Source organism: Terrapene carolina, unplaced genomic scaffold, assembly GCF_002925995.2.
Source record: "Terrapene carolina triunguis isolate 2854851 unplaced genomic scaffold, T_m_triunguis-2.0 Scaffold231, whole genome shotgun sequence".
In the NCBI taxonomy this organism is placed as follows: Eukaryota; Metazoa; Chordata; order Testudines; family Emydidae; genus Terrapene; species Terrapene triunguis.
In genome coordinates, this window is record NW_020664582.1 from 7,968,903 (window position 1) to 7,994,424 (window position 25,522).

Genomic DNA, 25,522 nt, shown 5'->3' on the forward strand with positions numbered 1-25,522 from the left:
CATTATGCAAATCCCCTCCCCCACATCAGAACTGTAAAATAATTATTTAGATTAATTTTATTTATCGTCTGAGGTTTTTTTTATAACCTTTCAGGTGCTTTTGGGTCATCAAGCATTTTTCCGCAACTGTGAGAGCTAGACGTTAACTTTATTACAATAGGAAAACTGAGATCCTCGCACAGTCATATGACTCCAGGAGCTGGGGCTTTAAGAAACACACCACATATCATGAGAGTTAGCAACCCTGTATATAAACCCAGAGTGACTCAACCTAAATAGGTGGAGTTACTCTGAATTTCACTGACAATAGAAGTTTGCCATGTGACTTTAAGGCCCAAATTTATTTCCAGGCTGGTAAGAGAGACATGATGTTCATTTAAAATACTTGTGAGGTGCTCGGCTACCATGGTGATGGAGGCCCCCATAAGCACATATATAGATGGATATAAACTGGTCATTAATAAATTTAGGCTTGAAATTAGATGAAGGTTTCTAACCCTCAGAGCAGTGAAGTTCTGGAACAGCCTTCCAAGGAGAGTAGTAGGGGGAAAAAAACTAAATGGCTTCAAGACTGAGCTTGAAAAGTTTATGGAGGGGATGGTATGATGAGACTGCCTACAAGGGCATGTAGCTGATTACCGACTGCTATTAGCAAATATCTCCAATGGCCAGTGATGGGACACTAGAGGGGGAGGGCTCTGAGTTACAACAGAGAATTCTTTCCCAGGTGTCTGGCTGCTGGGTCTTTCCCACATGCTCAGGGGCTAACTGATCGCCATATTTCAGGTAAGGAGTGAATTTCCCCCCGGGCAGATTGACAGAGACCCTGGAGGAGTTTTCGCCTTCCTCTGCAGCCTGGTGGATTATCTGTAACTTGATGTCTTTAAATCATTATTTGAGGACTTCAGTAACTCAGCCAGAGGTGATGGGTCTATTACAGGAATAGGTGAGTCAGGTTCTGGGGCCTGTGATGTGCGAGAGGTCAGACTCGATGATCATGATGGGTCCTTCTGACCTTAAAGTCTATGCCACCGATCCTGCTTTCCTTACTTATGCAGTGTGTAGGTGTTACAAAGAGCGATGCTCTAGAAATGGCTAAGAAAGATAAGTCACCTGAGTGATCATTACTGGGGATACTTCTGAGCGGTACCTAGTGAGAGGATTGGACCCTGAGCCCGATTCGTCCGTTGATGACATAGGGATGCACTGCTGCACCTGCATGGAACGCCATAGACTCCAGTCCAGCCGCACACTGTCAGCTGCAGGTTCAGGGCTGTAATTGGGTAGCAGCTTTCATTCAAACTGCACCCCCCACCCAAACCTCGACAGGATTAAACGCCGTTACAGTGAGAAATGGCAGCAGAGGAAGACGCACAGAAAGGCCAGGGTGAGAGGAGATGGATTTTTTTTATAGGTAGAGGAAGATTTTTTTTCTGGTTCACTTCAGTCTCCTGGCTTGCAAGTCATATGGCCACAATGACAGAGCAGCTGGCAGTTAGTCACTGGAATCTTGTATCCCAGTGACTCACTTAGCGAGACAACAGCTCTGGTTATTCCAGTATGGTCTAAGTGAAGGGATTGGCCCCGCGTGTGGGTGATGGAGAAGGGGTGGGAGGTACGTTAGACAGCTTGTGTTCATGGAATGCTTGGTCATGCAGAACACCTGGGTATGATTCTCTGTGCAGCTCTGTTCCTGGGGCCGGCAGTACCGTGTCACGCAACACGTACCCTCTGGCTGTTAACAGTTGTCGATCGGCATTAAGGGCCAGCACATCAGTAGGTGGCTAAAAGCTGCTGACCATGAGGGATTAGAGGGAAGTGTCTCAGCTACAGGAGGTTTGGGAAAAGAAAGAAAATAGCTGCAAACTGGAGGCCAGGCTGTGATTAAAGTGGCACTGCAGCTTTGATAAGACCATGCTTAAAGTGCATCTCTTAGCAACCCAGACTGGTTTTAATTTTGTTGAGGCGGGAGGGGCTGGCGCTGCAACCCATAACACACCCACTTAAGGCCAGGAGCTGGCACTCCTTTTTGAGCCGCTGGTTTTGTGCGTCAGTGTCACCTGTCTTATTTCATGCCCTTTTCATCGAAGGCTCCACTCGTGCAGAGGCATTGCTTCCCCTCTGCCAGCTAGCTAGCCAGACCAGAGTGAGCGGAGTCCTAAAACACGGAAAATGAGCAACTGAGCATGTGACTGGTGCTAACAACATCTGGCTCGTGTGACTGTGAGTTGCACCTGAAAATGAGTGAGCATTTTCTTTTCATTTTAGGGCAATAGGTCCACCCTAGTACCAGAGAAAGGAAAGCCTTGATTCTTGGGAAATGGGGGATTATTTTTCATGGCTGAGCCTCCCCTCCCATTCGGAAAGGGCGTTACCTTACATAGATGCCTTACAGAGAGTGAAAGTGGCTTATTTCTACCCCAACATCGATGGTTGCAGCTATGCCAGCCTAGGCTGTATTCTGGTCAGATCCCCTTGTGAAGTGGAACACTTCAGGGCCTTTAGCATCCCCTATTCCCCTTTGTTTGGAAAGTTCCTGTCTTCCAGACAAAGGAGGCTGGTAAATGATTAGTGGAATCCATTAATGAATACTTGTAAGCACTCTGTTTCCAATAGAGTAGGGATCCACCCCAAGGAACAACGGGACCTTCACTGCCCCACAGAGACCTCTGTGTGTGTGTTGTAAAGAACATCTGAAAATGCATCTTTAGTAGCTTAATAGTGTCCCAGGGCCAGACCCTGATCCGAGTAAGACAAAGCCATTTTCAATTGACAATGCCTGTTCCATTGAAGAATATCTTTAGGCTGCACAACCCCTGGTCAGGAAGAGGCAACACAGATGTTTGGGAAATGGAAAACCTTCTCCTCACCACCTGATTGGGATACAAAGCCAGGGGTGTGATGCCCTGGAGGAGATAGAAGCGTGTGCAGAGGAAAACCAGCACAACTCCTGGTAATGGGACTTGACGTCCCACACAGGCGCCAACTTTTGTTGGGGCTGGTGGGCACACACACACACACACACCTGCCCCGACTCCGCCCCCTCCCTGCCCCTGTTGGACCCTTCCCCAAATCCCCGCCCCGGCCCCGCCTCTTCCCCAAGCACGCCGCATTCCTCCTCCTCCTCTCTCCCCGCGTGAATTTGGCAGAGCACCCACCAATTTTTCCCTGTGGGTGCTCCAGCCCCAGAGCACCCACGGAGTCGGTGCCTATGCTTCCCCTTAATATGCTGGATAGCCCCTGTGGTGTTCCTTGATCCTCTTTGTGCTGTACCCATGACCCCTGCATTCTCAAGGTCTTTTTCTACTGATATTAAACACAGATGATTTTGTGCTAAAATCCTTCTAGAGCCCCTGGGGACCAAGCGGCAACTCCCCTACCTAGGGCTTGCTCAGGTCAGGGTGGGCTTTCTGTTCCTTAGGAGCTCTGGCCCAGCCAGCGCTCGTGATAGCTGAAGAAGCCCCACTGGGGTTTTCCTGTGGAAGAAAGACATGACAGGTATGCAGAGTTTTCAGTGAAAGACAATACACCCCTGGGTTTATTAACTCAGGAGTCATGCGATAAGCAGAAACTCGCGTGAACGGGACAGTTTCCCTGTGCTCAAGACAGATCCTTCTGTCTCCTCAGAAGCTCCCTCAGCTGCTCGATCTGCGCCGTCACGCTGCTCTTGGACGTGCCCCCCGGCGTGGTGTACTGCTCCACGCTGTTGGCATAGTCCCACACTTGAGACACGTCCGTTCCAAACAGGGGGCTGGGGAGGCAAAGCGAAAAGGTGCGTCAGTGGAGCGCTCCACCATGGAGTCTGTCCCACAGGCTGAATGGATTTAGCTTTGCAAGCCGGCTATGCCACACTCCAGTAACTGCATAGGTTATGAAGCCCAATCCCACTCCCACTGAAGTCCAGTGCACAATTCCCAAGGCCTCCTCCTGCCCTGCCATGCACCTAGTGTAGTCAGTTACGTCTGTGCACAGTGAGCGCAAGCTGGGTGTAAAATGCTACCCGATCAGAAGGGCAGTGTTCTACACCTGCTCTGTGGAGATGCCAGTGACAAGGCAGGGGCAAGGCCGTGGAGAACCAGGCCTTCAGTTTTCAGAGCTGGTCACATGCGTTAGCACTGGGAGCATGTCTAAATCTGCAAGACATTTAAGCCCAGCGCCTCAAAGATATTTAGGTGCCTAACTCCCGTTGAAGGATCTAGGTCCTAGGGCCTGATCCAAATCCTACTACAGTCAGTGGAGAGACTCCCATCAATCCACCCTGCTTCAGGGAATCAGCTGCCTAGTCACACACCGTCAGTTACAGAAGCTGACTGCAGGCCAGGCTTTTCTGGTGCTGGCATTAACAGCAACGAAAAGTTTGACAAATAAAATCACTTTCTAGTTACGCCATGGAAAAACTGAAAGTTAGTGCTTTGGCGAGAATTGCTGCAGGATCTGTTCCCCACCCCAGCACACATCTCCCTGTCCATGCCTGGCTCCAGCTGAAAGGCAGATCCCCATGGGTAAAGAGGGTGCCCCCCCTTCACACAGGCATCGTTTTAGGACCCACTGTCCAGATGTAGACTTCAGTAGCATCATGGTAATTCAGCCCAGACGGGCTTGAGGAACAGGCATGCCCAGGTGAGATGATGTTGTGGGAGTTGTACAACAAGGGGACAAGTGTTGAGAACCCTAGCAAATGGCCTTTGAAAGCTAAGTTAAGGAATACAAACCTAATGCTCTTCATGTCCTCCACAGTGAGCTGATTAAGGTCGATGCCCTTTGTCTCGGCTAGGTGGACAGCCTTCCCAGACGCAGCATGGGCTTGTCTGAATGGCATCTGCAGTTAGAAGTACATACAACAAAAAGTGAGCAAGCAACTAAGGTCCAGGACCAAAGAGTGTGTGAACACTTAAGTGAATGTGGACCTTGTTTTACAAGGTGACGCAACATTCCCAGTGCTGTCAGAGGCTGGGGTTTCTGGGATACAGGGTGTGCATGTTACGCAGGGTAACACTATCTGCAAAAATGTCTGCCAGGCCACAATGCAACAGTTACACTGCTGGGGATCATTCAAAGGGGCTTTCAGTCCTGCTGGCTCAGGGCACAAACAGCATCAGCTGGGGATCCAACAGGACATAACTAGGTGCCTCGCAGGGAAAGGAGAGAGTGACCCCTTTCTCTGAAGTATCCAGCTGTTGGCACAAAATGGAATAGCTTAACATTGTTCCTACTGTGCATTGATGTCAAGGGATGTTGTCAAGAGGAGAACCGAGCCCAATTGTCTTTGCACGGTCAAGCCAAGACACACCCCAATGAGTCTTTGCAGCTTCAAAACCCTCCATCACGCTTTCCATTAGGATTTCCTCAATACTTACTCCTTTACGAACCAAGTAGAGGGCCAAGTCTGTAGCCAGCATGTCAGGGCTCAAGGCTTTCTCCATGTTCTCCTTATGGATCTGCGGAAGTGAGGACCATAAGCAGAAAATCAACAGCTACTAACAGGTCACTGAAGAGTCCTCACACAGGAGATTTCATCCAGGAGAGGCCTGGGTTTTGAAAGGCCTCATTGCAAAAACAACCCACCAGAGTAAGACATTTACTCTCTGCCTTTCGTTTGACTACAGTAGATGATCCAGATACAGAATTTTAAACTGCTGGGAGGCACAAAGGCTTCAGCTATGAGACCACTCCCTCCCTCCTGCTGAATTAGAGACCCTCCCCTCTATACAACCCCCCTGTTCGAGGGGTCTGCATACGGGAATGTCAGTGAGATCAGTTTCAACTGATCTCACTTTTTATCAGCAAGACTCTTGATCAGAAGCAGACCCAAAACAGAGTAGTAAAGAGTTAGTCTTACCTGGAGAGTGGAAATGACTCCAGTTGCCACCTGTAGCACAGAACTCAAAGTATCGATAACATCGAACACAGCCTCCTTGTCTTCCTATTTGTTAACAACAAACAACAACAACAACAGTCAGCCTAGTGCAGTGGACAAAGCAGAGAGCAGCAGCAGCCTGGTGAGTGGACACCGTGTCCGTGCTGACCAGACACATTTGGTCTCCGTGCACGAGTGGGAATAACCACACTTGGAAGACTGCCAGCCCATGGAGCTTTGGGCATGAGGACAGCCTTCTTTCCCAGTGCAGTCTAGTGCCCAGCTGAGGAGGACATTCTAATAGCAGTTCAGCCCAGCCAATGGGAATTCAGCAGGGGGCGATCTGACTACACTGTAGATTGTTTCATTTAAAAACAAACAATCTTAAGTGAACCTATGTGCTAGTGAAAGGTGCCAGACTGCCAGCCCAAGAGAGCGAAGGCCTGTATCAAATACAGCGCAGCAGCGCAAGCTTTCTCCACGCTGCTCTCTGCCACATGCTCTAGAGTGGCTATTGAGAGGGGCACAGAAGTAGCTCATTCCCCACACCCACTCAGCTCTTGGCTGGAGACACTTACCCTTGGTGCTGTTTGTGATGCAGAAACTTTCCAGGTAGCAACTGGATGGCAACCTCACCAACGCCCTTAATGTAGCTCAGCTAACAGTTGTCAGAGGACAGAGACCCTTGATCGCAGTCACTCTGGGCCAGATTTGAGTCAGTAAATCTGGTAATAAAACTGCTGTGTCCTATCATCAGACCTCCAAGCCATCCAGACCCTGAGCCAGATCCACAACTGGTGTAAACTGGCATAGCTGCATTCAAATCAATATACTGGATTGACACCAGCTGAGGATCTAGCTCTGTAGCCTTAAAATTCTCAGTTGTCCTTTGTTCCATAATCCATCATTAGGATTTGGAGCGACTCAAATACAAACTGCAGTCTTTAAACCCCCTCATCTCTGAATATGTAACAACCATGTACCAAGCAGGTCATGTGCAGTGTGTAGGTATTAATGGATTTTGGAGAGAGTGTTCTGTTGTGTCTATGCAAAGAAGTGCAATGAGAATTGGGGTTTACCTGCAAATCCTTATTGTAGGTGCTTGGGAGTCCTTTGAGAATCATCATCATTCCAGAACACTGCAAAGAAGGGGAAGTTTATGGTACTTGGATTAAAACAAGAATAGCAAGGAATTTTAAACAGTTTCACTCAGCAGAGCTCCAAAGACAAGGCTGCATCCTCTGGCCAGATTTCTGTACACCAGACATTGCTCATTTAAAGCTTAATCCCCGCAGGGCCCATTGAAGTCAGTGGGAAGACTCTCCTGGACTTCACTGGGAATAGGATCAGCCCTTTATTTGCCAGATTTTTTTTTTTTTTTTTTAAACCTTAACCAAAGCAAACACCTACTGGCAGACCGGCAAAAAAACAACACAACAACAAGAGATGGACCATTCTCAGAGTTCCACTACAGTTAGTAGGATTCTGTAGATGGTTATTAAATGTATAGCAGACGTGCGCCTTCTTATGCCTGTTATTCACAGTGGATGGACCTTCCCTCACTGGCAAGACTTGGCCTCTTGGTGGTGTTACTTGTAATGCTTGGTGGTCACCTTGTGCAATTGCTTCAAGTAGTGCTGTGTGTTTTGTAAGGATTTTGTTGCTGATCATCCATGTTGTCCTGTTTGATCTAACTGCAATCAGTGCCAGGTTGTGGTGTGTACCTGGGATACAGCCCAGGAGGTGTGCTTTGCCTGATGTCTGTAGCCTTGTGGTACAACCTTTCCTAGGGATTATATTCTACTTTGTCTAATAGCATGTTCGGAGGGTTGGCAGATGGTGGGGACGCACCATTATCTCCAGGTGACAGTTGAGGAAACTGATACATAAGGGAAGTTAGGGCATAATTGTTAAAGTGGCCTCTGACTTTGGGTGCCCCAAACTCTGGCACATCTTTGATCTCAGTTTTCACCCTCTGTTCCTACTGACTTGAGCTGCAATTGTGGATGGTCAGCACCTCTGAGCCATCAGGCCCAAGGCGTCTCATGTTCCACACACCAGTCAAGCCAACCTTTTCAGCTGTAGCCTCTAACGGACTTGCCCAGTGGCTCCCCCAGATTCAGGAAGAGAACCAGAGTATGATGGGTGGGATTTAAATCTCTCTCCCAACTACGCTAACTGGGGATAAAGACGATAGTAACGAGCACCCCAGCACTCTGACATCTCCTCCCCTTGCAGACTCACCCTTCCAAACACACGTCCAGCCTTGCTGCGGATCAGCTCCAGACTGTCTGGATTCTTCTTCTGAGGCATCAAGCTACTCCCTGTGCTGAAAACAAAACACGGAGCACATTAGACTGGTGAGGTCCCTTTCTGTAGAGAGAGCGAGATGGGAAAGAGTTCACGGGGGCTCTGTACACTGTACTGCCGCAGACCCCAGGGAAGCTACACCTGCCACCACCATGCACAGTCTAACTGCACGTGGCAGGAAATACCCGGTGTTCTCCAGCGTTCATCATGAACATCGGGGCTAATTTCCTCGACACACCCAGTAGGGGCAGGGGTTCCCAAACTGTGGCAAGCTGATGTCTGGAATTTTCCAGACAACATCAGGAATATTAAACCCACTGCCCCCCTGTCAGCTGTGGCATGTTAGCAGCGGGAACAGGTCCTTGCCCCACTTGCTAGTCCTTTGCAGCCCCCAGTCCCACACTTTGGGAAACGCTGCATTGGGATGTTAAAGGAGACACGGGCAATTCATTGTAGGATCCCACGGTGGGGTCACTGGTGGAATCCAGCACACAGAGCCACAGTTGAAGGAACTGCCAGTGCCTTTACCTGGCCTTAGACACATGGGGCCACATGAATCCCTGCAAACTCCATTGACTTCAGTGGGGTTACACCAAGGATGAATTGGATCCTTTGTGCACCAGAGTAGCGTGCTATTGCTCTGCAGCCTACTCCGCTTGGTTCGTTTACACAACAAGGCAGGAGTGGAGCCTGTCCCTTTGACACTGTTGTAGCTCCATTTTAATGGAACTAGTCCGGATTTAAGCCAGCACAGCTGGGAGCAGACTCAGAGCCCCTGCATGTTAAAATGCTGCTTGTGCAGCTGGAGTAGAGTGATTCTGTGTCTGTCTAATGAAGACTTTAAATAAGATGCAAACTATCACACTTCCCTGGGTCTCTCAGATCCCCCATATGTGCTGCTTCTCCCCTAACTCAGCCTAGACGTGCCAGGTTGTCTCATGGGAAGAGAGCAGGGATGCGTGTAGATAAATTTAATGTGAATCTTGTCTACAGCTACCATGCATCCCTGCTCCTGAGCCAGTATCAAAGCTGCTCTGGGTTTAGCTCCGTCTAGATAGAAAGATCTTAGCTGTCTTATTCAACAGCTATGTACGTATATTGAAGGGAGCCCAGGCCCCTAAGGGTGTGGTCGTTCTCGTATCAGGATATATTAATAAAATGTGGCTTGGTAACTCCGTCAGAGTGAGAAATGAGACTAGTAACAGGAAATCTGGAAGGATTGCAAAACAAGGCTGTTTAAGGAAAGGCCCTTTTTACGGGAACTCCCAGCATAGGAGGATTTTTTTTTTTTTCCTGGCTTCTCATTTACAGCCTGATTCCACAAATGTTTACTCAGGCAAAATGCCCAGTGAGTACGACAAGATTCAGCAGAGTAGGGCTACAAGATCTGGCCTTTACTGGGATCAGAGTCAAAATATTTTTTTAGTAATATGAACACTTAGGAGCTTTATAACGTCCGACACTCTAGTATTAATTTGCATGATATTTCTGTGAAGCAGAACCATGCCCATCTTACAGGCAGGCAAACTGAGACAAAGAGGCCGAGTGAGGCTAGGTCGCCTAATGGGTTGCGCCGGCCCTGCTCCTAGCAGCAATTCGTTCCAAAATGGAAAGTCTCACACAAGTAACCTGGTCTCCCTGCGTCTAAAAGAAAAATCAGGTTAACAGGGAATATGTGTCCAGGTGCAGAAGTGAATGATAGGAGACGGCTCAAACACATGCTGTTACTGGGCATCTGACAGGACTTTGCAAGCAGGAGGCTCCACATCTGAGTACATTTTAATTTTCTCTTCACACCTGATCGAGAAGCCAGTCCCAGCTCAATGCCAAGCCTGTCATTAGGATATGGCAAATATATAGTGCCCATCCCTGCCTCCCCAAACCACCCAGGCCTATGCTGTGGTGATGGGGGCAGGACACATGCATCTTTGGGGAGCTAGCGATACTAGTGGGTTGAAAAGAGGGTGCGGAAAAATGGGTGCTGGAAGCGTGCTCCGTTGGGTTGGGGAGATGACATCTGAAGTACAAGTATGTTACTGCCAGCCCACCAAGCAGACTACCTTTTGGGGGAGTTATGCCCCAGGGCCATCTTTATTCTCCCCAGCCAGTCATGAAAGCCCCCCTCTATCATAGCAACCCACTCTGAGGAGTGCTAGACACATCTCCCTCCTGATCCCAGTGCAGGGTGCGAGCGATGCCGATTTATAGCAACTCGCTCCATTGAGGTTTTTGGGTCTTTTCCCTCCACGATCCCCTATTATATAAAAGGTTTGAATACAATTCATATGAGCTCCTTTTATTTGGAATGTGGGAAATGGGTTGGGGTGTGTGTGGGGGGGGTAGGACTGAGATAAGTCCTAGAGAGTTACCTGTAGGCATCAGACAGAGTCACAAAGCCAAATTCCTTTGTACTATAGATGATGAGATCTTCAGCCATCTTGCTTAGGTGAATCATTAACAAGGAGCCAAAGAAGAGAAACTCCACTGTAGAGAAGGGTGACAGTCAAAAGCATATGAAAGTTTTATTTTGGCTGCCATTGCTAGTCACAGTTGTAATTTAGCCGCAGGAAACTTCAGGCAGTGAACAGCCATACGCATTTGAGGTAAAATTCAAGTGTGACTTAGGAGCCAAAGACTCATTGAAGTCAATGGGACTCAGGCTCCTAAGTCACTTAGGCACCTTCGAAGCCTTTGCCTGAGATCTATTAGATTTGTGGAAGGCCCGTCACTTGGGTTGTTGCACAAAGCTCTGATAGAGTCACCATTAATTTGAAACTATCTCCTTAGCACATGAGGGACTCAACTCCTCTGGAGGGGCAATATCCTCAGCATAGGTAAATCGGCATAGCACTGGAGTCAAAGGAGCTTTGCAGATTTACGCTAGCTGAGGATCCAGACCAGGGCCACCGGGGGGGGGGGGGGGGGGGAAGTAGGGCAATTTGTCCCAGGCCCCGCAGGGGCCCCCACGAGTTTCAGGGACCCTGGAGCGGGGTCCTTCTCTCGCTCCGGGGGCCCCAGAAAACTCACGGGGCCTGGGCCCCTGGAGCTTCTTCCGCTCCGGGTCTTCGGCAGCAATTTGGCGGCGGGGAGTCCTTCCGCCCCGGGACCCACCGCCAAAGTAGCAGTGGGTCCTGAATCCTCTGGGCGGCCCTGATCCAGACCCCAGGGTCCCAACTTCAGCGGCTTTGGGTCACAAATATAACACCAGATATCCATATGTAGTATTTATTGCCAGGTTAAGAGCTCAATCTTCCCACCAGGAAGTGCAGGGTGTGTGTGTGAAAACACCACATCTGAGCTTTTCTCCCCCTTGAAAAGTTTACTGGGAAGAATCTCAGAGAAGCAGGTTCCCGGTGAGCATTCAGGGAGAGGGGGAAAAAAAAAAAAAAAAAAAAGTGATAAAGTTGCACCTACCCACGAAGTCTCGCTCACTAGTTGCATCCATGCTGTTCAGGCTGATGGAAGCAAAGTCAAGTTCTGCAATTTTAAAAAACATATACACAGGGTCAAACCATTGGCTAGTATTTGAACTCTGAAGCCCTGCTTCACCAGCCTACCCAAGCATGTACTTAAACTTTAAGCAGGAGTAGTGCCATTGCTACTCAACTGCTTAACGTTAAGCACACGCTTAAGAGTGGTGAAGAATCAGGGCCTTAATTATTAGCCATAGACTTTCAAGGGAACAGTAGCTGATAAGCTCTGCTACTGTGTTCCTCTTGCAGGCACCAGAGCATCAAATATTTGTAATCTCATCTCACTTCAGAGAGTATTTTTATCACAAGAGAAGGACTATGACCCCTAAGCAAAGTATGTTGCCATTGATGGGAGTCTTCCCATTGATTTCAATGGGCTTTGGACCAAGCCTTCTAGTGCCTGTTATTTTCCAAGCAGTATGGCAAGGTATTCCACCATATCTAGACAGTGGAGTTGGAACACCTGGTTTAATGGTGATTGGAGCTATCTGTGACCAGAGTGCTCTGTTTCCAACCAGAGTCCGCTTCAGGGACCCACAAAACTCAGGGACGTACTGCCTCGTCTTTGAGGAAGGGTTCTGAATTTAACAAGGCCTCTGGGGTCTACTGCTGTCAGAGTGCATGGATCAGCATCTTGCTGCCTGTGCTTCATCTTAGGCAGATGCAAAGATGAGTGTTCCCTGCTAGTGACTGCTGTATCAAAATGCCCCACTACCAGGGCTTCTCTTAAGAGTGGTAGAGAAAGGGTTGGGGGCAGGGAACTAGCTGTCTGTTCCCTGCTACTGGGGGGAAAGGGGAAAGCATAGCAAGGAGAAGTGGGGTGAAGACCCTCTATAGCAGGGGTGGGCAAGCTACGGCCTTTGGGCCGGATCCAGCCCACCAGCTGTTTTAATCCGGCCCTCGAGCTCCTGCTGGGGAGTGGGGTCTGGGGCTTGCCCTGCTCCGGCGCTCCATCTGGGGAGCAGAGTTGGGGGCCACTTCACATGGCTCCCGGAAGCAGCGGCATGTGTAGGGGTAGCCAGGGGGCTCCGCACGCTGCCCCCGCCCCAAGCGAGGTCCCCGCAGCTCCCATTGCCCGGGAACTGCCTGGTCGTGCCTCCGCGTAGGAGCCGAAGGGGGGACATGCTGCTGCTTCCGGGAGCCGCTTGAGGTAAGTGCCGCCTGGAGCCTGCACCCCCGAGCCACCCCCCCATATCCCTCCCCTGTCCCAGCCCTGATCCTCCTCCGAACCCCTCGGTCCCAGCCCAGAGCACCCTCCTGTACCCCAAACCCCTCATTCCTAACTGCACCCCAACCCCCTGTCCCAGCCCAGAGCCCTCTCCCACACGCTGAACTACTCATTTCTGGCCCCACCTCAGAGCCTGCACTCACAGCCGGAGCCTTCGCCCCCTCCCACACTCCAACCCCCAGTTTCGTGGGCATTCAGGGCCTGCCAAACAACTTCTATACCCAGATGTGGTCCTTGGGCCAAAAAGTTTGCCCACCCCTGCTCTATAGAGCAGAACCGAGAGGAAGGATAAGTGGAGGGGAAAGGAACTGGAAGCAGTTTCTACCCACACACCAGAAATAAGTATAGTGAGGGGCATCTAAACTCCTAAAGCCTGTCCTGCTTTCCTCATAATGTACATTAAATGCATTTGGCTGATGGGAGCTTTAATCCCCTACCACCTCATGAAAAGGGTGTAGTACCTACAAGAGTCAGCATTTTGCTTAAGTGATCTAGTCTATGATGCAGGAGTCCACCCGTTACCATCCCCAGACTTGTGTCCCTCACTAACTCGGTTCTGTGAATGGAAAGACAATTTACCTTTACGCAGAAACTCTCGATCGATACCCAGCGGGTTGCCAGCTACAGCACCGCTGCAAGGCAGAAAGAAACCTCATGCATGACATGCTGCACTTCGGACACTCAAACCTGCAGCAGTGTCCACAACACAAACCCAGTTACAGACAGCGGCGAGAGATGCCCGTCTTAAGACTGGGGATACCTGGCTGCTTTTTCTACTGCACTGCCCCATCGCACACTGTATGTGGGCAGCTGTAGTATATTTGGTTAGCTCCTGGCCAAAGTCAACCAACGTGAATAAGGCGTGGTTTCTATTTTGAAGTGTTTAGGGCAGGATCCTGTACCCAACAGAAGAGCCTGTAGATACTGGAGATCTCTTCTGCAAATCCAGACAGCCATGTCTGAAATATCTGCCTTCCAAGGGGCCCTGGGCTGAAGGCACAACATTACACCTGAGAAGCACTAGCAGTCTGAGTGCTCTCAGTCCACATTCGCTCAGGTAGGCTAACAATCAATCAATGGAGATCACACAGATGGATCCCTCCAATGCCGTAGATGATGCAGAGCAATGATTAGGGTAGTCAGAAGGAATGTATCAAAAGTGTGTGTGTGGGGGGTATATTACTTGCACAAGAAGGTTATAAGCTTTGCCCTCTGAGCTATTTACAACTGAGAGCTCAACAACCTCCTCCATCAGCACATACAGCTCACATTGGGCTCACTGAGTGGAAGGACCCCAACCCTCACATCTGTGTTTTCTCTGTAAGATACACAAGTGTTACCCCCCCCCAAAAAACAAGCAAAACACCTCAACGCTTTACCTTCCCAACGGCAAAACATTGATTCTTCTCTTCACTTCTCCCAGACGCTCAGAATCGCGGGTGAATGCAACTGCATGACTGTGGGGAAAAAAAACAAAAGGAAAAAAAAGATGACCGGTAGGAAAGAAGCCTGTTTCACATTTTCCTCTCTAAAGTGGAATGTAGCTGTTGTAAGGAGTGCCAGGTTGTCAACCCTGGAGACCAGAATCCTGTTTATCAGCGGATCACAGAGCCCATGATACCATGGGCATGGAAAGCATGATGCCCAGATACCATGGTGAGGGGGGCTTTGTCAGCGAAGAGATGGAAAGGCCAGCAGCAGTGCAAGCTTCCCCATGCTACCCCCTCCAGTGAGCTGTAACGCTGGCCTACAGGGACCACCTCTAAGTGGGAGACAGGTGCCCTCTTCTTCATGGCCCCCTCAATCATCTGCTCTCTGCAAAAATCTACTCCAAGTAGACCATGGGCTCAGAACCCTGGTAAACTAAGTGCAGATTAAAATGGAGCTGTTGGGGTTGGTCCCATGGTCTTTTGTGGCAGAGCCTATGAGCTACTTTAAGTTTAGTTCCTGAGCTTGGCTGCCTGCTGTTTGTGCAGGGAGAGCTTTGGATTTTATTCATTCAGCCCCTGTGTTTCTTCTCTGAACCCACCCACAACCGAGGAAGAGCATTAAAAGAAGGTTAACTCAGCATAGGGCTCCTGGTAGCGTGAAGTTTGGTGTGCTACCCATCCCAACTCAGACATCTTGCAAAACCGCAGCTTCCTAGGTTAGCTTTGGGGGCCACTGCAGCGTCACCACGTGCTGATGTTCCAATGGGACATGGCTGCACATATAGCCATCAATGAGCTGGTCCCCAAGGACAAACGGTCACAGCAGATCCTACGAAGTTACCTGAGTAAAAAGTGGCTCCACCGGATTGGCTGAGCTCTTTGCAGATGAGTGTAGCCAGGAAAGATCACATCAGTTTCTCTGCAATAAGTAGTAAGAGAGGAGGGAGAAAAGGGAGACAGCTGATCTACCGTTCAAAAGAATCTAGCCAATCCAACAACCTGCAAATTATGTGCTGGAGGCTCACAATAAGCCGGGAAGTACTGAACACAATAATAATTTAATAATAGATGCAGTAGCTCAAACAGGGCTTGATGCAGAAATAACTGGGTGGGGTTGTTTGACGTAGGTGTTCAGACTGGATAATCACAATGGTCCCTTCTGGCCTTAAATCCATGAACCAAGTGTCAGAGCCAGGATTAGAACTCAGGACTTCCCAGGCCAGTGCATAGTCCACTAGGCTTTCAAGATGCTTTTGTAACATTATTGGTTTCGGGTAGTACCACCCCTTTGTTGTCTAGTAGTTATTTATCCTCCTATTTGTTAGCTAGGAAGAGAACTGGGACATTAAAATATCCTGTAACGAAGGCTCATCAGTCTATGATAAATTGTTTGGCTCACTGTAGTTTAGTCAGCAGCTAAAGTCATTACAGTTTTTAATCGTTACAATCTGGAAAGGTTGAGCAGTCCCAGCTGCCTCTATTTGATTTTGCTTTATTAAAATTAAGTTTTAGTCTCTTCAACGTGATTTGTTGCCAGGAGACATCTGGGATAAGAGGACGTCTCCATGCAGCAGGTCAGCCATTCCCCGAGAGAAAAGAAAGGGCCAACCCTATTACCCGGACCATCAGCTGCACGCACTTTGCCTGACTGCACGTGGACACTGAACGAGTTGAATGGAAAGAACTCCGCTGACTTCAATGGAGTGTTGCTGATTTACGCTAGCTAAGGATCTGGCCCAGAATTTTTAACATCACAGCACACAAGCAGCTTCCCCAAGAGAGGCCACAGCGTTTCGTTTCACAGCGTGGGCTTGGAAAAATAAGGACTTACGCAGCAGCCCGTTCCACCAGAGTCTTGATAAACTGCAACAGGTGAGCAGATAGGACAGAGCAGGAATTTCGCATATAGAGTCTCATGTCAGTCACAACCTGCAAGAGATCCCCAGTCAGTCAAGATGGAGCATGATGTACATTGTGACCAAACAATACTCACCAGGTATTTGACTTTTGCCAGCTTGGGGAACCAGATAACAAAGTCAACCCCCCTAGCCCCCCCTTTCAATAGGAAAAATAACTTCCCAATGCCTTACGGATGCCATTCAAACACTTCAGGGCTTTCAATCTAATTCATTATTAAATGGGAGTTTCACTATCTTTGAATTTGCTCTCCAGGGGCTTGATCCAAAGCCAATGGGAGTTTTTCCATTAACCTCAATGGGCTTTGGCTCAGGCCCCAACAGTGGTTCCCTTAATAGAAGGTCTGCTCCCGAAAGGTGCTATGAACCTGTAACTCCCACTGATGTTAGGATCAGGTCCCAGTCACCGCAGAAGACAAACACAGAGGGGAAAATAATCACATAAGCCAATACAAGCATGAAGGGACTCAAAATATAACATCAAGCAGCCTAAAGCTTAGAGGTCTGGTCCATCTACCTGTCAGAGGCCAAAAGCTCACAGATAACCCTAAGCTTTTTTCTGGGAAACCTGTACTCCGTGCTCAGACACACAGGACCAGATCCAGTGCTGAAGTGAAGCCATTGGAAAGACTGCATTAATTTCAATGGGTGCTGGATCAGGCCCATAGAAAGAGAAGTGAAAAACAAAATTATCTAGGGAAACAAAAAGAACTAGAAGGTGAGGGATGGAGAATGAGTCTGGGAAAAAAGTTATGGACTCCACATTTTAGTAAATCAGATCTAAACACAATATTCATCCCAAAGGTCAAGAATATGGCTTGCCAAATGAAATTACTGCAACCGTCAGCAGCCTGGACTAACATCTGAAGCGCTGAATTGAAAAGGACGAGGAGTCAGTATTGCTGAGTAATGATGATAAAATGGAATATACTGGGACTATAAAATTAACAGTGACCAAAAAAAGTTAGAAAAACTGCTAGAGGTCAAAGCAGAAGTGTAAAAATTAACTGCAGGTGTTCGCCTAACCATAGCAACAGCTTTGGTAACTGCAAAGCTCTTCACATAGAATTGCTGGAGTACACATGTGTGAGCTATAAAGAAGGATTCCCGTGACTATGGGCTAGACTTGGGATTCTGAAGTCCCTCAGAAATGGAAACAGAACACACAGTGCGGTTACACACTGTGGGGCATTTTTGCCTCTCTCTGCACAAACATAACCCCCTCTCTGGGAAAATGCAAGTTTCCCTCAGGGCTACTAGATCCCAGAGGCTTCAACAGAGAGCTAGACGCTTTCCAAAGCAGTGCATATGTGCGCCACTCCCTCTGTTTAGTAGCACTTCTAACCTGCTAAAGGGTGCTCAAGCCACCCTTTAGTGGCTGCAGAAGATAGCTGCAGTACTAGTCATAGTCTGATCAATCTCGGGTTCACCTTCAGCTCAAGTGGTTGGGACTGAGTCCCGAGTTCTGTCCTTGCTTTGGACCATTAAGTTCACGCAGGAATGATGTTCAGTCCAGGTGGAAACCCCGAAGCCTGCCATGGAACGGCTGCAACTTGTCTGAAAGAGTCTTGAAGCACCTCGGGTTCTCTCGTTTGCACAGAGCTCCTATTGAGTTCCACAGGAACGCTGTGCAAGAGTCTGGCTGCATCGTCTTTGCCAAAAGAAATGGAGTTCAATTTGTGTTCATACCCAATACCATTGCTTAGTGACTGCGCTCATTCTGTCCACCCAGCACTCATGGGCCACTAGATGAGCTGCACACCTGCAGTGACTAAGTCCCAAGGGATCATGTTGTGGATGTCAATTAAGAAAAGGGAAAGGAGGTAAAAGGAAATAAAAAAAGAGACAGCAAGTACTGAATGACACAAGGCAATTCTTGCCATACTTGATCATTCCGGCTTCGTCCGGTGTGCAACTTCCCAGCTACATCCCCAATCAGCTCCTGAGGGCAACAGAAGAATTTCCCATCAGTGTTAGCAGTATTGGAACGATAAGGACTGCAGAGAAAGCCGACCCCACCTGCGCTTAAAAGCCAAGGCCTGGGTTCACAAACGCTGACGCAAATGCTTAACTTTATGCAAGCAGATACACTGGAGCCATGCAATTCAGGGCAGGGACAGTTTTGTTATGTGCTAGTACAGTGCATGGTCCACAATGGGGCCCCGATCAGGGGCCCTACATGCTATTGCAATACAAATAATCCTCACTGGGGCCTTTAGGTGCCACTAGACTATACATATTCAGTAGTAACTAATAATATGTTAAGCATGTGGTTAACATTCATAAGTAGGATCAGGGCCCAAGGCTGCTTTGGGCCAGGTTTGGCCAAGTCTTCTCCTAATAATATTTTGGGAGGGCCTTCTCTCACTCTGAATACAAAATAAGATGGAAAAAAATATATACGCCACCAAACGTATAAATAAGAGTTTTGTCATTGCAACATATTTTGAATTCTCTCAATAGGGATGTAGCCTAAAAAGGAAACACTTAGATCAAAGTATTTAAGGGGAGAAGACTTATTTTACTACTGCCAGACTGATCAGAGGCATGACCTGGAAGTTATGAGGAAATTAGAGGAACTGGACCTTTAGTCTGCGTTCGTTGGCAGTGTGGATATCCTCATCGCTTTTGATCACCACAAAGGCTCCCCTGGACCATTCTTCAGAAATCTACATCAGCAAAAGACACCAGTCAGTGGTTAATGACGCTTCTTTTCTGCACAAGGGTGTTGGAGGCTTGATTCAGTCAGGTTTGTAAAGTGTTTTGCGATCCTCAGATCTAGTAATTGGGGCCTCATCCTGATCTCAAACTGGTGTGATTAAATAACTTGACTGAAATCACTGAACTTGCACAATGGTGCACAAGAGATCAAAATCAGGAACTAAAAAGTGCAAAGCATTATTAAGAGACTCTTGCTGTCAGTTTAGAAATACATCTTAAGTCTCATTAAAATTGCACCAGATCAGTGCCACGCCCTCCTTCAGGGTGCAGGAATAGGTGATATTGCACTTTCTGGGGGATGCACTCCATGAATCTGTTTTTCCATCTCTAGCTACTAACCTTTAAGACACGTGAGGTTAAAAATGTACTTGACAAAGTGAGTTGAAAAGTCAACCAGCAATAAAACCCACCAACATTTTCATACGTAAACACTGTATGGATTCCCCATTGTTTACAGCGTGTAAGCAGCAACAATGGATTAACAGAGATGCATTCCCCTGGCTTATCGGCTGACTTTTCTCTTCACCCCTATACAATATGGTGAATTAATTCAGACAGCCAGACACAAGAGCATCCTGTGCGTCAGCTCAAAGAGAACACTCCCAATTTCTACTGAAACAATTCCTGAGTACTGCTTGTTCTGCAAAGGGGGTTTGCACTGAATGCACTTCAGCAGGGTGTCCCAGCTTCTATAATGGCCTTTAATAACATTTGTAGAAGACTTTCAGAACCCACATTCCTGCCACATTACCTGGGGTCACGGGCTACCAGCCAACATTATATTAAACACAGGGTTCTGTTTCTTCTAGATCTAAGCACATCTTAAACAGATGCTATTGAGGCTGTTGATCTTAAAAATGGGACTATCTTTAACACACATATAGCGCTAGTCATTCACAGATGGGGGGGGAAATGAGGGTTAAGAGATTAAGTGAGTTTTCCGAAGGCCACAAGAGCAAGCCAATGTCAGACAACATTAGAACTAGAGTTCCTGGCTCCCTGACCTGGGTTCATGCCATTAGAACGTGTTACTCTTCAGGATTCCAGGGATCAATTGTTCTAAATATATCCAAGTAGTCCCAAGACATACACTGCCATGTCTCCAAAAACAAAGTGGTGCAGGCATGCTACAGAAGTCAGTAAAACAAAAACCCCTCCTCTTTTTGAAGTGAAGAGCAAATAAAGGATAGACTCATGACCATGAGTTGCCTCTTTGGGAAATCATTCACCTTTGTAATACCTTCAGATATTGTGATGCTATAGCTATCGACAGTCACAGAAATGACAAATCTTTCAGAGTCGGAAATGGCAGGGGCTTGGAGTGGGCTTACAGATTTGTTGTGCTTGATTATGTGTTTCTGCCTGCAGGAACGGAGACACTAACATGGGAGATCTCCTCCAGGCAACTGTTTGGGGGCATGGAGCAGCCTAAGCACAACATGGGTTAGGCTGCGTACAACTGAACGGGAAGCAGAGATAAGCCAAGGGTCAGGACAGATGCTGGACCCCCAACTTTATAATCAAAGACATGATTCAAGACACCATCCCTATTCAGGGAAGCACGTAATGTGCCTACTTTTAAATAATGGGACTTAAACATGGGCTTAAATGTTTTCTTGAATCAGGACTAAGGAAGATTACAATGCAGACTACCTGAAAAGAGGAAGATCAACAGCCAAGGAGCAGTGGTTAAAGCTTCAAGTCATGGTGGGTACCTGTGGCGATGACTGACAACCTTTTACCACACTCTGTGCTCAAGCAAATACATACCTTTTCTAATCCACTCAGAATCTTCTCCAAATCACCCTTGGTTAGAATCCCAGACTTCTCCAAAGCCTTGGCATAAGCCATGCTCCCTCGGATGTCAACTTCCGACAACCGCTGGTCATAAGTCATGCAAGAGTTGAGAGTCTCCATGATGGGATCAGTGCTTCCTACGAATCTTCCTCCCCAAAGTTTATCCCCCTGTGGAAAAGGAAGTTTTTAAAAAAAGTTGCTTAAAAGGACATGCTGGTAAATCTGAAAGAACCTTCAAAGAAACACTCTTTGGGATGAGTATTAATTCTGTGGGACTGCATCCCTGAATCTACCAGATTAGAAGGAACAAACTGAGACCTTGTGTAGGGGAGTACAACTCGGTCAATTAATTTGGCCTATGACACTAACTTCCATTGAATCAACAGGCCAACTTTGGCAGTAATGTCAAAGGTGCTGTAAGTGAGTTTACGCTGCTGTAACCTGTGCAGAGAGGGGCCAGGACAAAAGGGAGCAAGGAGGCCCTGCTTTAAACGTGTACATTGAAACCCTCCTGTCCGCAGCTTCTCCCGTTACATCTCTCTCTCCCAGACCCTTATCATGAGTCCGTCTCCCTTATGCACGCTTATCAGTTTGTAATCACCTACCAAAAACTTGACTACAGTTCGGCAGCTGGTGTGCTAAGGTCACTGCCTACCATCCTGCCCATTGTTTCCTTGTGTTCCCCCATCTATCTGTCTGTAGCCACCTGTTGTCTCGTGTCTTGTATTTAGATTGTAAACTTCTTGGGAAAGGGGTTATCTTTTTGTTCTGTGTTGACACGTAGCACAGTGGGGTCCTAGGCACTACCACAGTGCAAATAATTATACATCACTTCTGAACTGCAGTGAATGGGAACTGCCAGTATTCATCTAAGAGCAGAATGTGGCCAATGCTCGGATAATAAGCAATACAGCCTTTGAGTCATCATAAGAGCACAGATCAGAAAAAGGCTGACGTAATATTCAGAATGCCAGGACTCTTGCATGCCGTTCCAGAGATGGGCAGTTTGTCTTTGTCATTAGTGTCTAGCTACTGAACCGTTACTGCTGGATCATGGGCTAACCAATTGTACTTTGCCCCCAACACAAGTATGGCATCTTTATGTCCTCATTTTTCAAAGCAAGTATAAAGGCATGTGACACACAACCAGCATTGACCTCTCTTTTAAAGCAGTTGAAAGCCACTGACATCCTTTTAGAGCAAAATAATTGGTCAGCAAAGGACATAGCAAAGACTAGCACTTTTCCACTGTTTTGAACAAAGAAGGATACACTTGTTATAAAGAATAAAAAGCAGGGGAGGGGTTTTAAGTGAGAGGGAGCTGTGGGCAGATACAAGCTACCTCTATTAAAAACACTTCTGAAATTATGAAGTATTTTAAGTTCACATTATGCCAGAGTCTCTCCTCACTTATACTGGCGTGAATCAGGAATAACTTCATTTACTGCAGTGGAGTTACACCAGGATAAAAACAGTGTAAGTGGCAGGAGAATCAATCCTGCTGTGTTTTAAGTTTTAAAGACAGGTTTTGGTCTGTTAAACGCAGTTACTCTGGATTTACAAAGTAAGTCAAATGGGTCAAAGTTTACCCTGGTGTAAATCTACTGCATTGATTAATTTGACATTGGAGTGTGGCATTACGATATTCTTTGTTGGCACCCTTCTGAAGCGAACACACTTTAAGCCACTCAAATGCGTAAACCTGCGTGTGACCTATTTCACCATGCATTTGTACAACGGCATTGCTTCATTAGCAAACAGAAACATGTGTCCCTTGGTCCCATGTCACTTGTTTACACAGATGGACACATCCCTGAAGTCCTTACATAGGCAAAACTCCCACTGACGTCAAATGGGATGTCTGCTGTGTAAAAACTCCATGATTTGGCCTAACAGATTCAAAAAGAAAGTTTCCAAAGCAGATATTAGCAGACAGAGGAGCAATTGGGAAGCATTTACAGGAAGTGCCTGTAGCAGAGTTTAAATGGATACTTGTGCCCATCTAATATATTTCTCACACCCCTTCTACTCCCTCTGCAGGCCAGGAATCACAGCCACCTTCTCTGGCAGAGGACTGGATAGGAACCAGTTTCAAGTTAATCAGTGCCACTATTTCATCAGCTAGCGGGGTCATTGTTAAGCAAGTCTTTCCACAAGGACTGTCTCCACATATCTACCAATCCCTGATGAACAAAGATTGTTCCTGGGGTCTATCTTACAGTCCCTATGGGGGCAATACACTTAGTGTAGTCCTGGGGAGTTTTGCCCCCAGGACTGTAGAATTAGGGCCTATAGTTGGAGATTTTTAAAAATTTATTTTCAGGGCAGCTTTGTCAATACAGCCATTTTTAATTCTAAATTTTGTTAGTCAAATTCTGTACAGTCTCAGCTTCGCTACCACCTAGATTTTGCCATCATATTGATTTCCTCTACTGTTTCAAGTGAATGGCATTTTGCCTGTCAAACCTATACAATTACACGGCCTGATCTCCGCAGAACTTTAGAGTAGATATGATTTTTTCCTCATCAATTCTGTACTAAGGACAAGTGAAGGGGGATGAAATCTGGAGATCAACACGAGACCATAGAAGCATTTGGACTGGGGAATGGGAAAAGACATATCTATGTGTTTTGTTTCAGGTTCTCCCCATATTAATTCAGGCATAAACAGACAATTGAGGTAACTGAACCTTTACTGCAAGTGATTAAAAAAAAAAGTCTAGCTGTGAACATGCAAACAGTTTTTCTCATCTTTTAGAGGTCACAGAATTTCATAATATATTTTGTACGGGCTTCTCCCCTAGTCAAAATTCGCTACCAGTTGGACCAACAATGGAAAGACCAAGGCTAGCAAATTTTGACAGATGAGAGACGCTTATCAGAATAGTGATAACAATGGTGCACAATAGCAAATAAGGCCAAGAAGACTGTGATAGCAATTTTTGAAAATGGAAAGCACGAACCGCTATGGGAACCGGTCAGATTTTGCTAACTGGGGCAAGTGCGGAGAACGCAGCATTTGGATAGAGAAGCGTCTTGGGCAAGCAACTCTACGAGTGGGTGTCCAAAGAGTGATAAACAGGAGAGCGACAGCCACCTGAAAGAATTAGTCTTTTGGTCCTGGCAAGAACCCCTCAAATAAATGGAGGTCTGCCATATTTTTGGCTCAACCTCCCTCCAAACGAATGGACTTTGCATTTGGAGCAGCTCCCACGATAGGAACACTGATGATGCATCCAAGCTCACACTCACCTCAGATGCCATGTCGGATGTCTTTTCCCCCTCTCGCCTACAGAAACCTCAGCAACTTGTGCAACCTGCAAGACAAGAAGACACTGATTCTTCCCCTCAGCCGGGCAGGGCAGCGGGCAGCTTTGGGGTAGCCGCTCCTGCCTGGAAAGTACCCCCAGCTTTGAGGCCATCTGTTTACTCTAAACCAGGGTCAAGGAAAGCACATCAGGAAAACTGCATCGTCAGTGCCCGCCCGCAGCAGCCCCGGGGCTGGCTCAGGCCGGGTTACACAAGGCAATGGCACTGCACGGAATAACGAACAGGGACGGATCTGGTGTAACCCGAAACGCGGCGCGCCCCTGGGGCGCCCAGCCCTGCTCACCTGCTTTGCTGCAAAGCACCGACGCCGCTCGCCTCGCTGGCCCCAGCCCGGCGGCTTTTTCATGCCACCCCCGGGCACTCCACGCCCACCCCGGGGAGGGGCCGGAGGTTCCCTCCCACCTCCAATCCCCGCCCCCCCCCTCCTGGCTGTTCTCTTCTCCGTCCGCCTCCATGCTGCCTCTGGTTAATGCGCCAACATCTGCATTGCTAATAAGTGACAGAGATCTGCAGTGGGGGGGTGAGATCGGTTCTCACAGCTGACCCCCAAGTCTATCTCATTTGTAGGGAGACTACTTGGGGGGGGCGCTATGGGGTACAGAGGAGAGACTCCCGCATTGTGTATGTTGGGGCAAACACCCTGCCAGGGGGTTAATTGTAAGGCACATGGATTCCTTCTGGGGAGCAACACAGAAGTTGGTCTGATAAGTGATACCTTAACCTCACCCACCTTGTCTCTGTACTCTCTTGGAACCACCCGGGTTACCATACCACCGCTTATTTCAGTGACAGACCTTTGAAATCTCAACTCATTATTTAGTAGTCGTTTAAAATCTTCTGCATTCCAAAAAAAGATTGCACCAGCTGGAGACAGACCCATGCAAACTGCATTCAATTCTATACCTGTTGTGGGTAGGGATCAATCCGAAACAGTCTGCTCTGTCTATTGGTCTGACAAGGATGGCGGGATTGATATGGAATTTAATAGGTCTTTTCCATCTCTGCCTCTACAATTCCATTAATCCCATTTCCTGTGGATATTGCAGGAATAGTTTATAAGGTTCCAAGTCTTGCTGATTACCTGGAATTATTCTTGATGAGTGGCTCTTTTTAGCCTTTTGACTTTTTTTAGGCAGGCTGAGGCACAACGGAATGGTCCTTGGATGCTAAACTGTGCAAGTTGAAATACCAGCGCGGCTTCTGGCATGGAATATAAATATGCAGTGGCATCCTGGATGCCAACTTTTATATGTTGCTTAGCGGTGTGCATTTTCAAAACTGAGGTTGAGGACTTCAGTCACTCATTTCAGAGCAGGGGGAAGCCAAGGAAATCACCCTCCCCCCCAAAATAATCTATTGCTTGGCTTTAAATATTAAATAATGCAGCAGCCAAGGGGGGCGCTTTCTCCTCCTTCCCTCTCCAGACAGTCAAATGTGTTCTCTTTTTTTTTTTCATTCTG

The 25,522-nt window shown here is 47.6% G+C and overlaps 1 protein-coding gene across 1 annotated transcript; it reads right to left on the minus strand.

Annotated features, from left to right (window-relative positions):
* Positions 1–3,503: 3,503 nt before the first annotated feature.
* On the minus strand, positions 3,504–24,434 carry ASL (argininosuccinate lyase). Its single transcript, XM_026656441.2, has 17 exons — positions 24,346–24,434; positions 23,985–24,049; positions 20,706–20,900; positions 18,800–18,883; positions 18,100–18,156; positions 16,130–16,227; positions 15,140–15,217; positions 14,248–14,325; positions 13,448–13,500; positions 11,582–11,644; positions 10,537–10,651; positions 8,102–8,186; positions 6,937–6,996; positions 5,840–5,923; positions 5,358–5,438; positions 4,713–4,819; positions 3,504–3,751 (listed from the first exon to the last, which is right to left on the minus strand). Exons 2-17 carry the CDS (start codon positions 23,994–23,996, stop codon positions 3,601–3,603), a joined length of 1,401 nt encoding a protein of 466 aa, XP_026512226.1. The 5' UTR covers positions 23,997–24,049; positions 24,346–24,434; the 3' UTR covers positions 3,504–3,600.
* Positions 24,435–25,522: the final 1,088 nt, after the last annotated feature.

Excerpts from the sequence above, each read along its gene's own strand:
- ASL (XM_026656441.2), bottom strand. Across the intron at positions 11,645-13,447 it reads TCGAGAGTTTCTGCGTAAAG|AACTTGACTTTGCTTCCATC; the intron begins GTAAATTGTCTT and ends TTAAAATTGCAG. Across the intron at positions 5,439-5,839 it reads GAGTCATTTCCACTCTCCAG|ATCCATAAGGAGAACATGGA; the intron begins GTAAGACTAACT and ends TCACTTCCGCAG.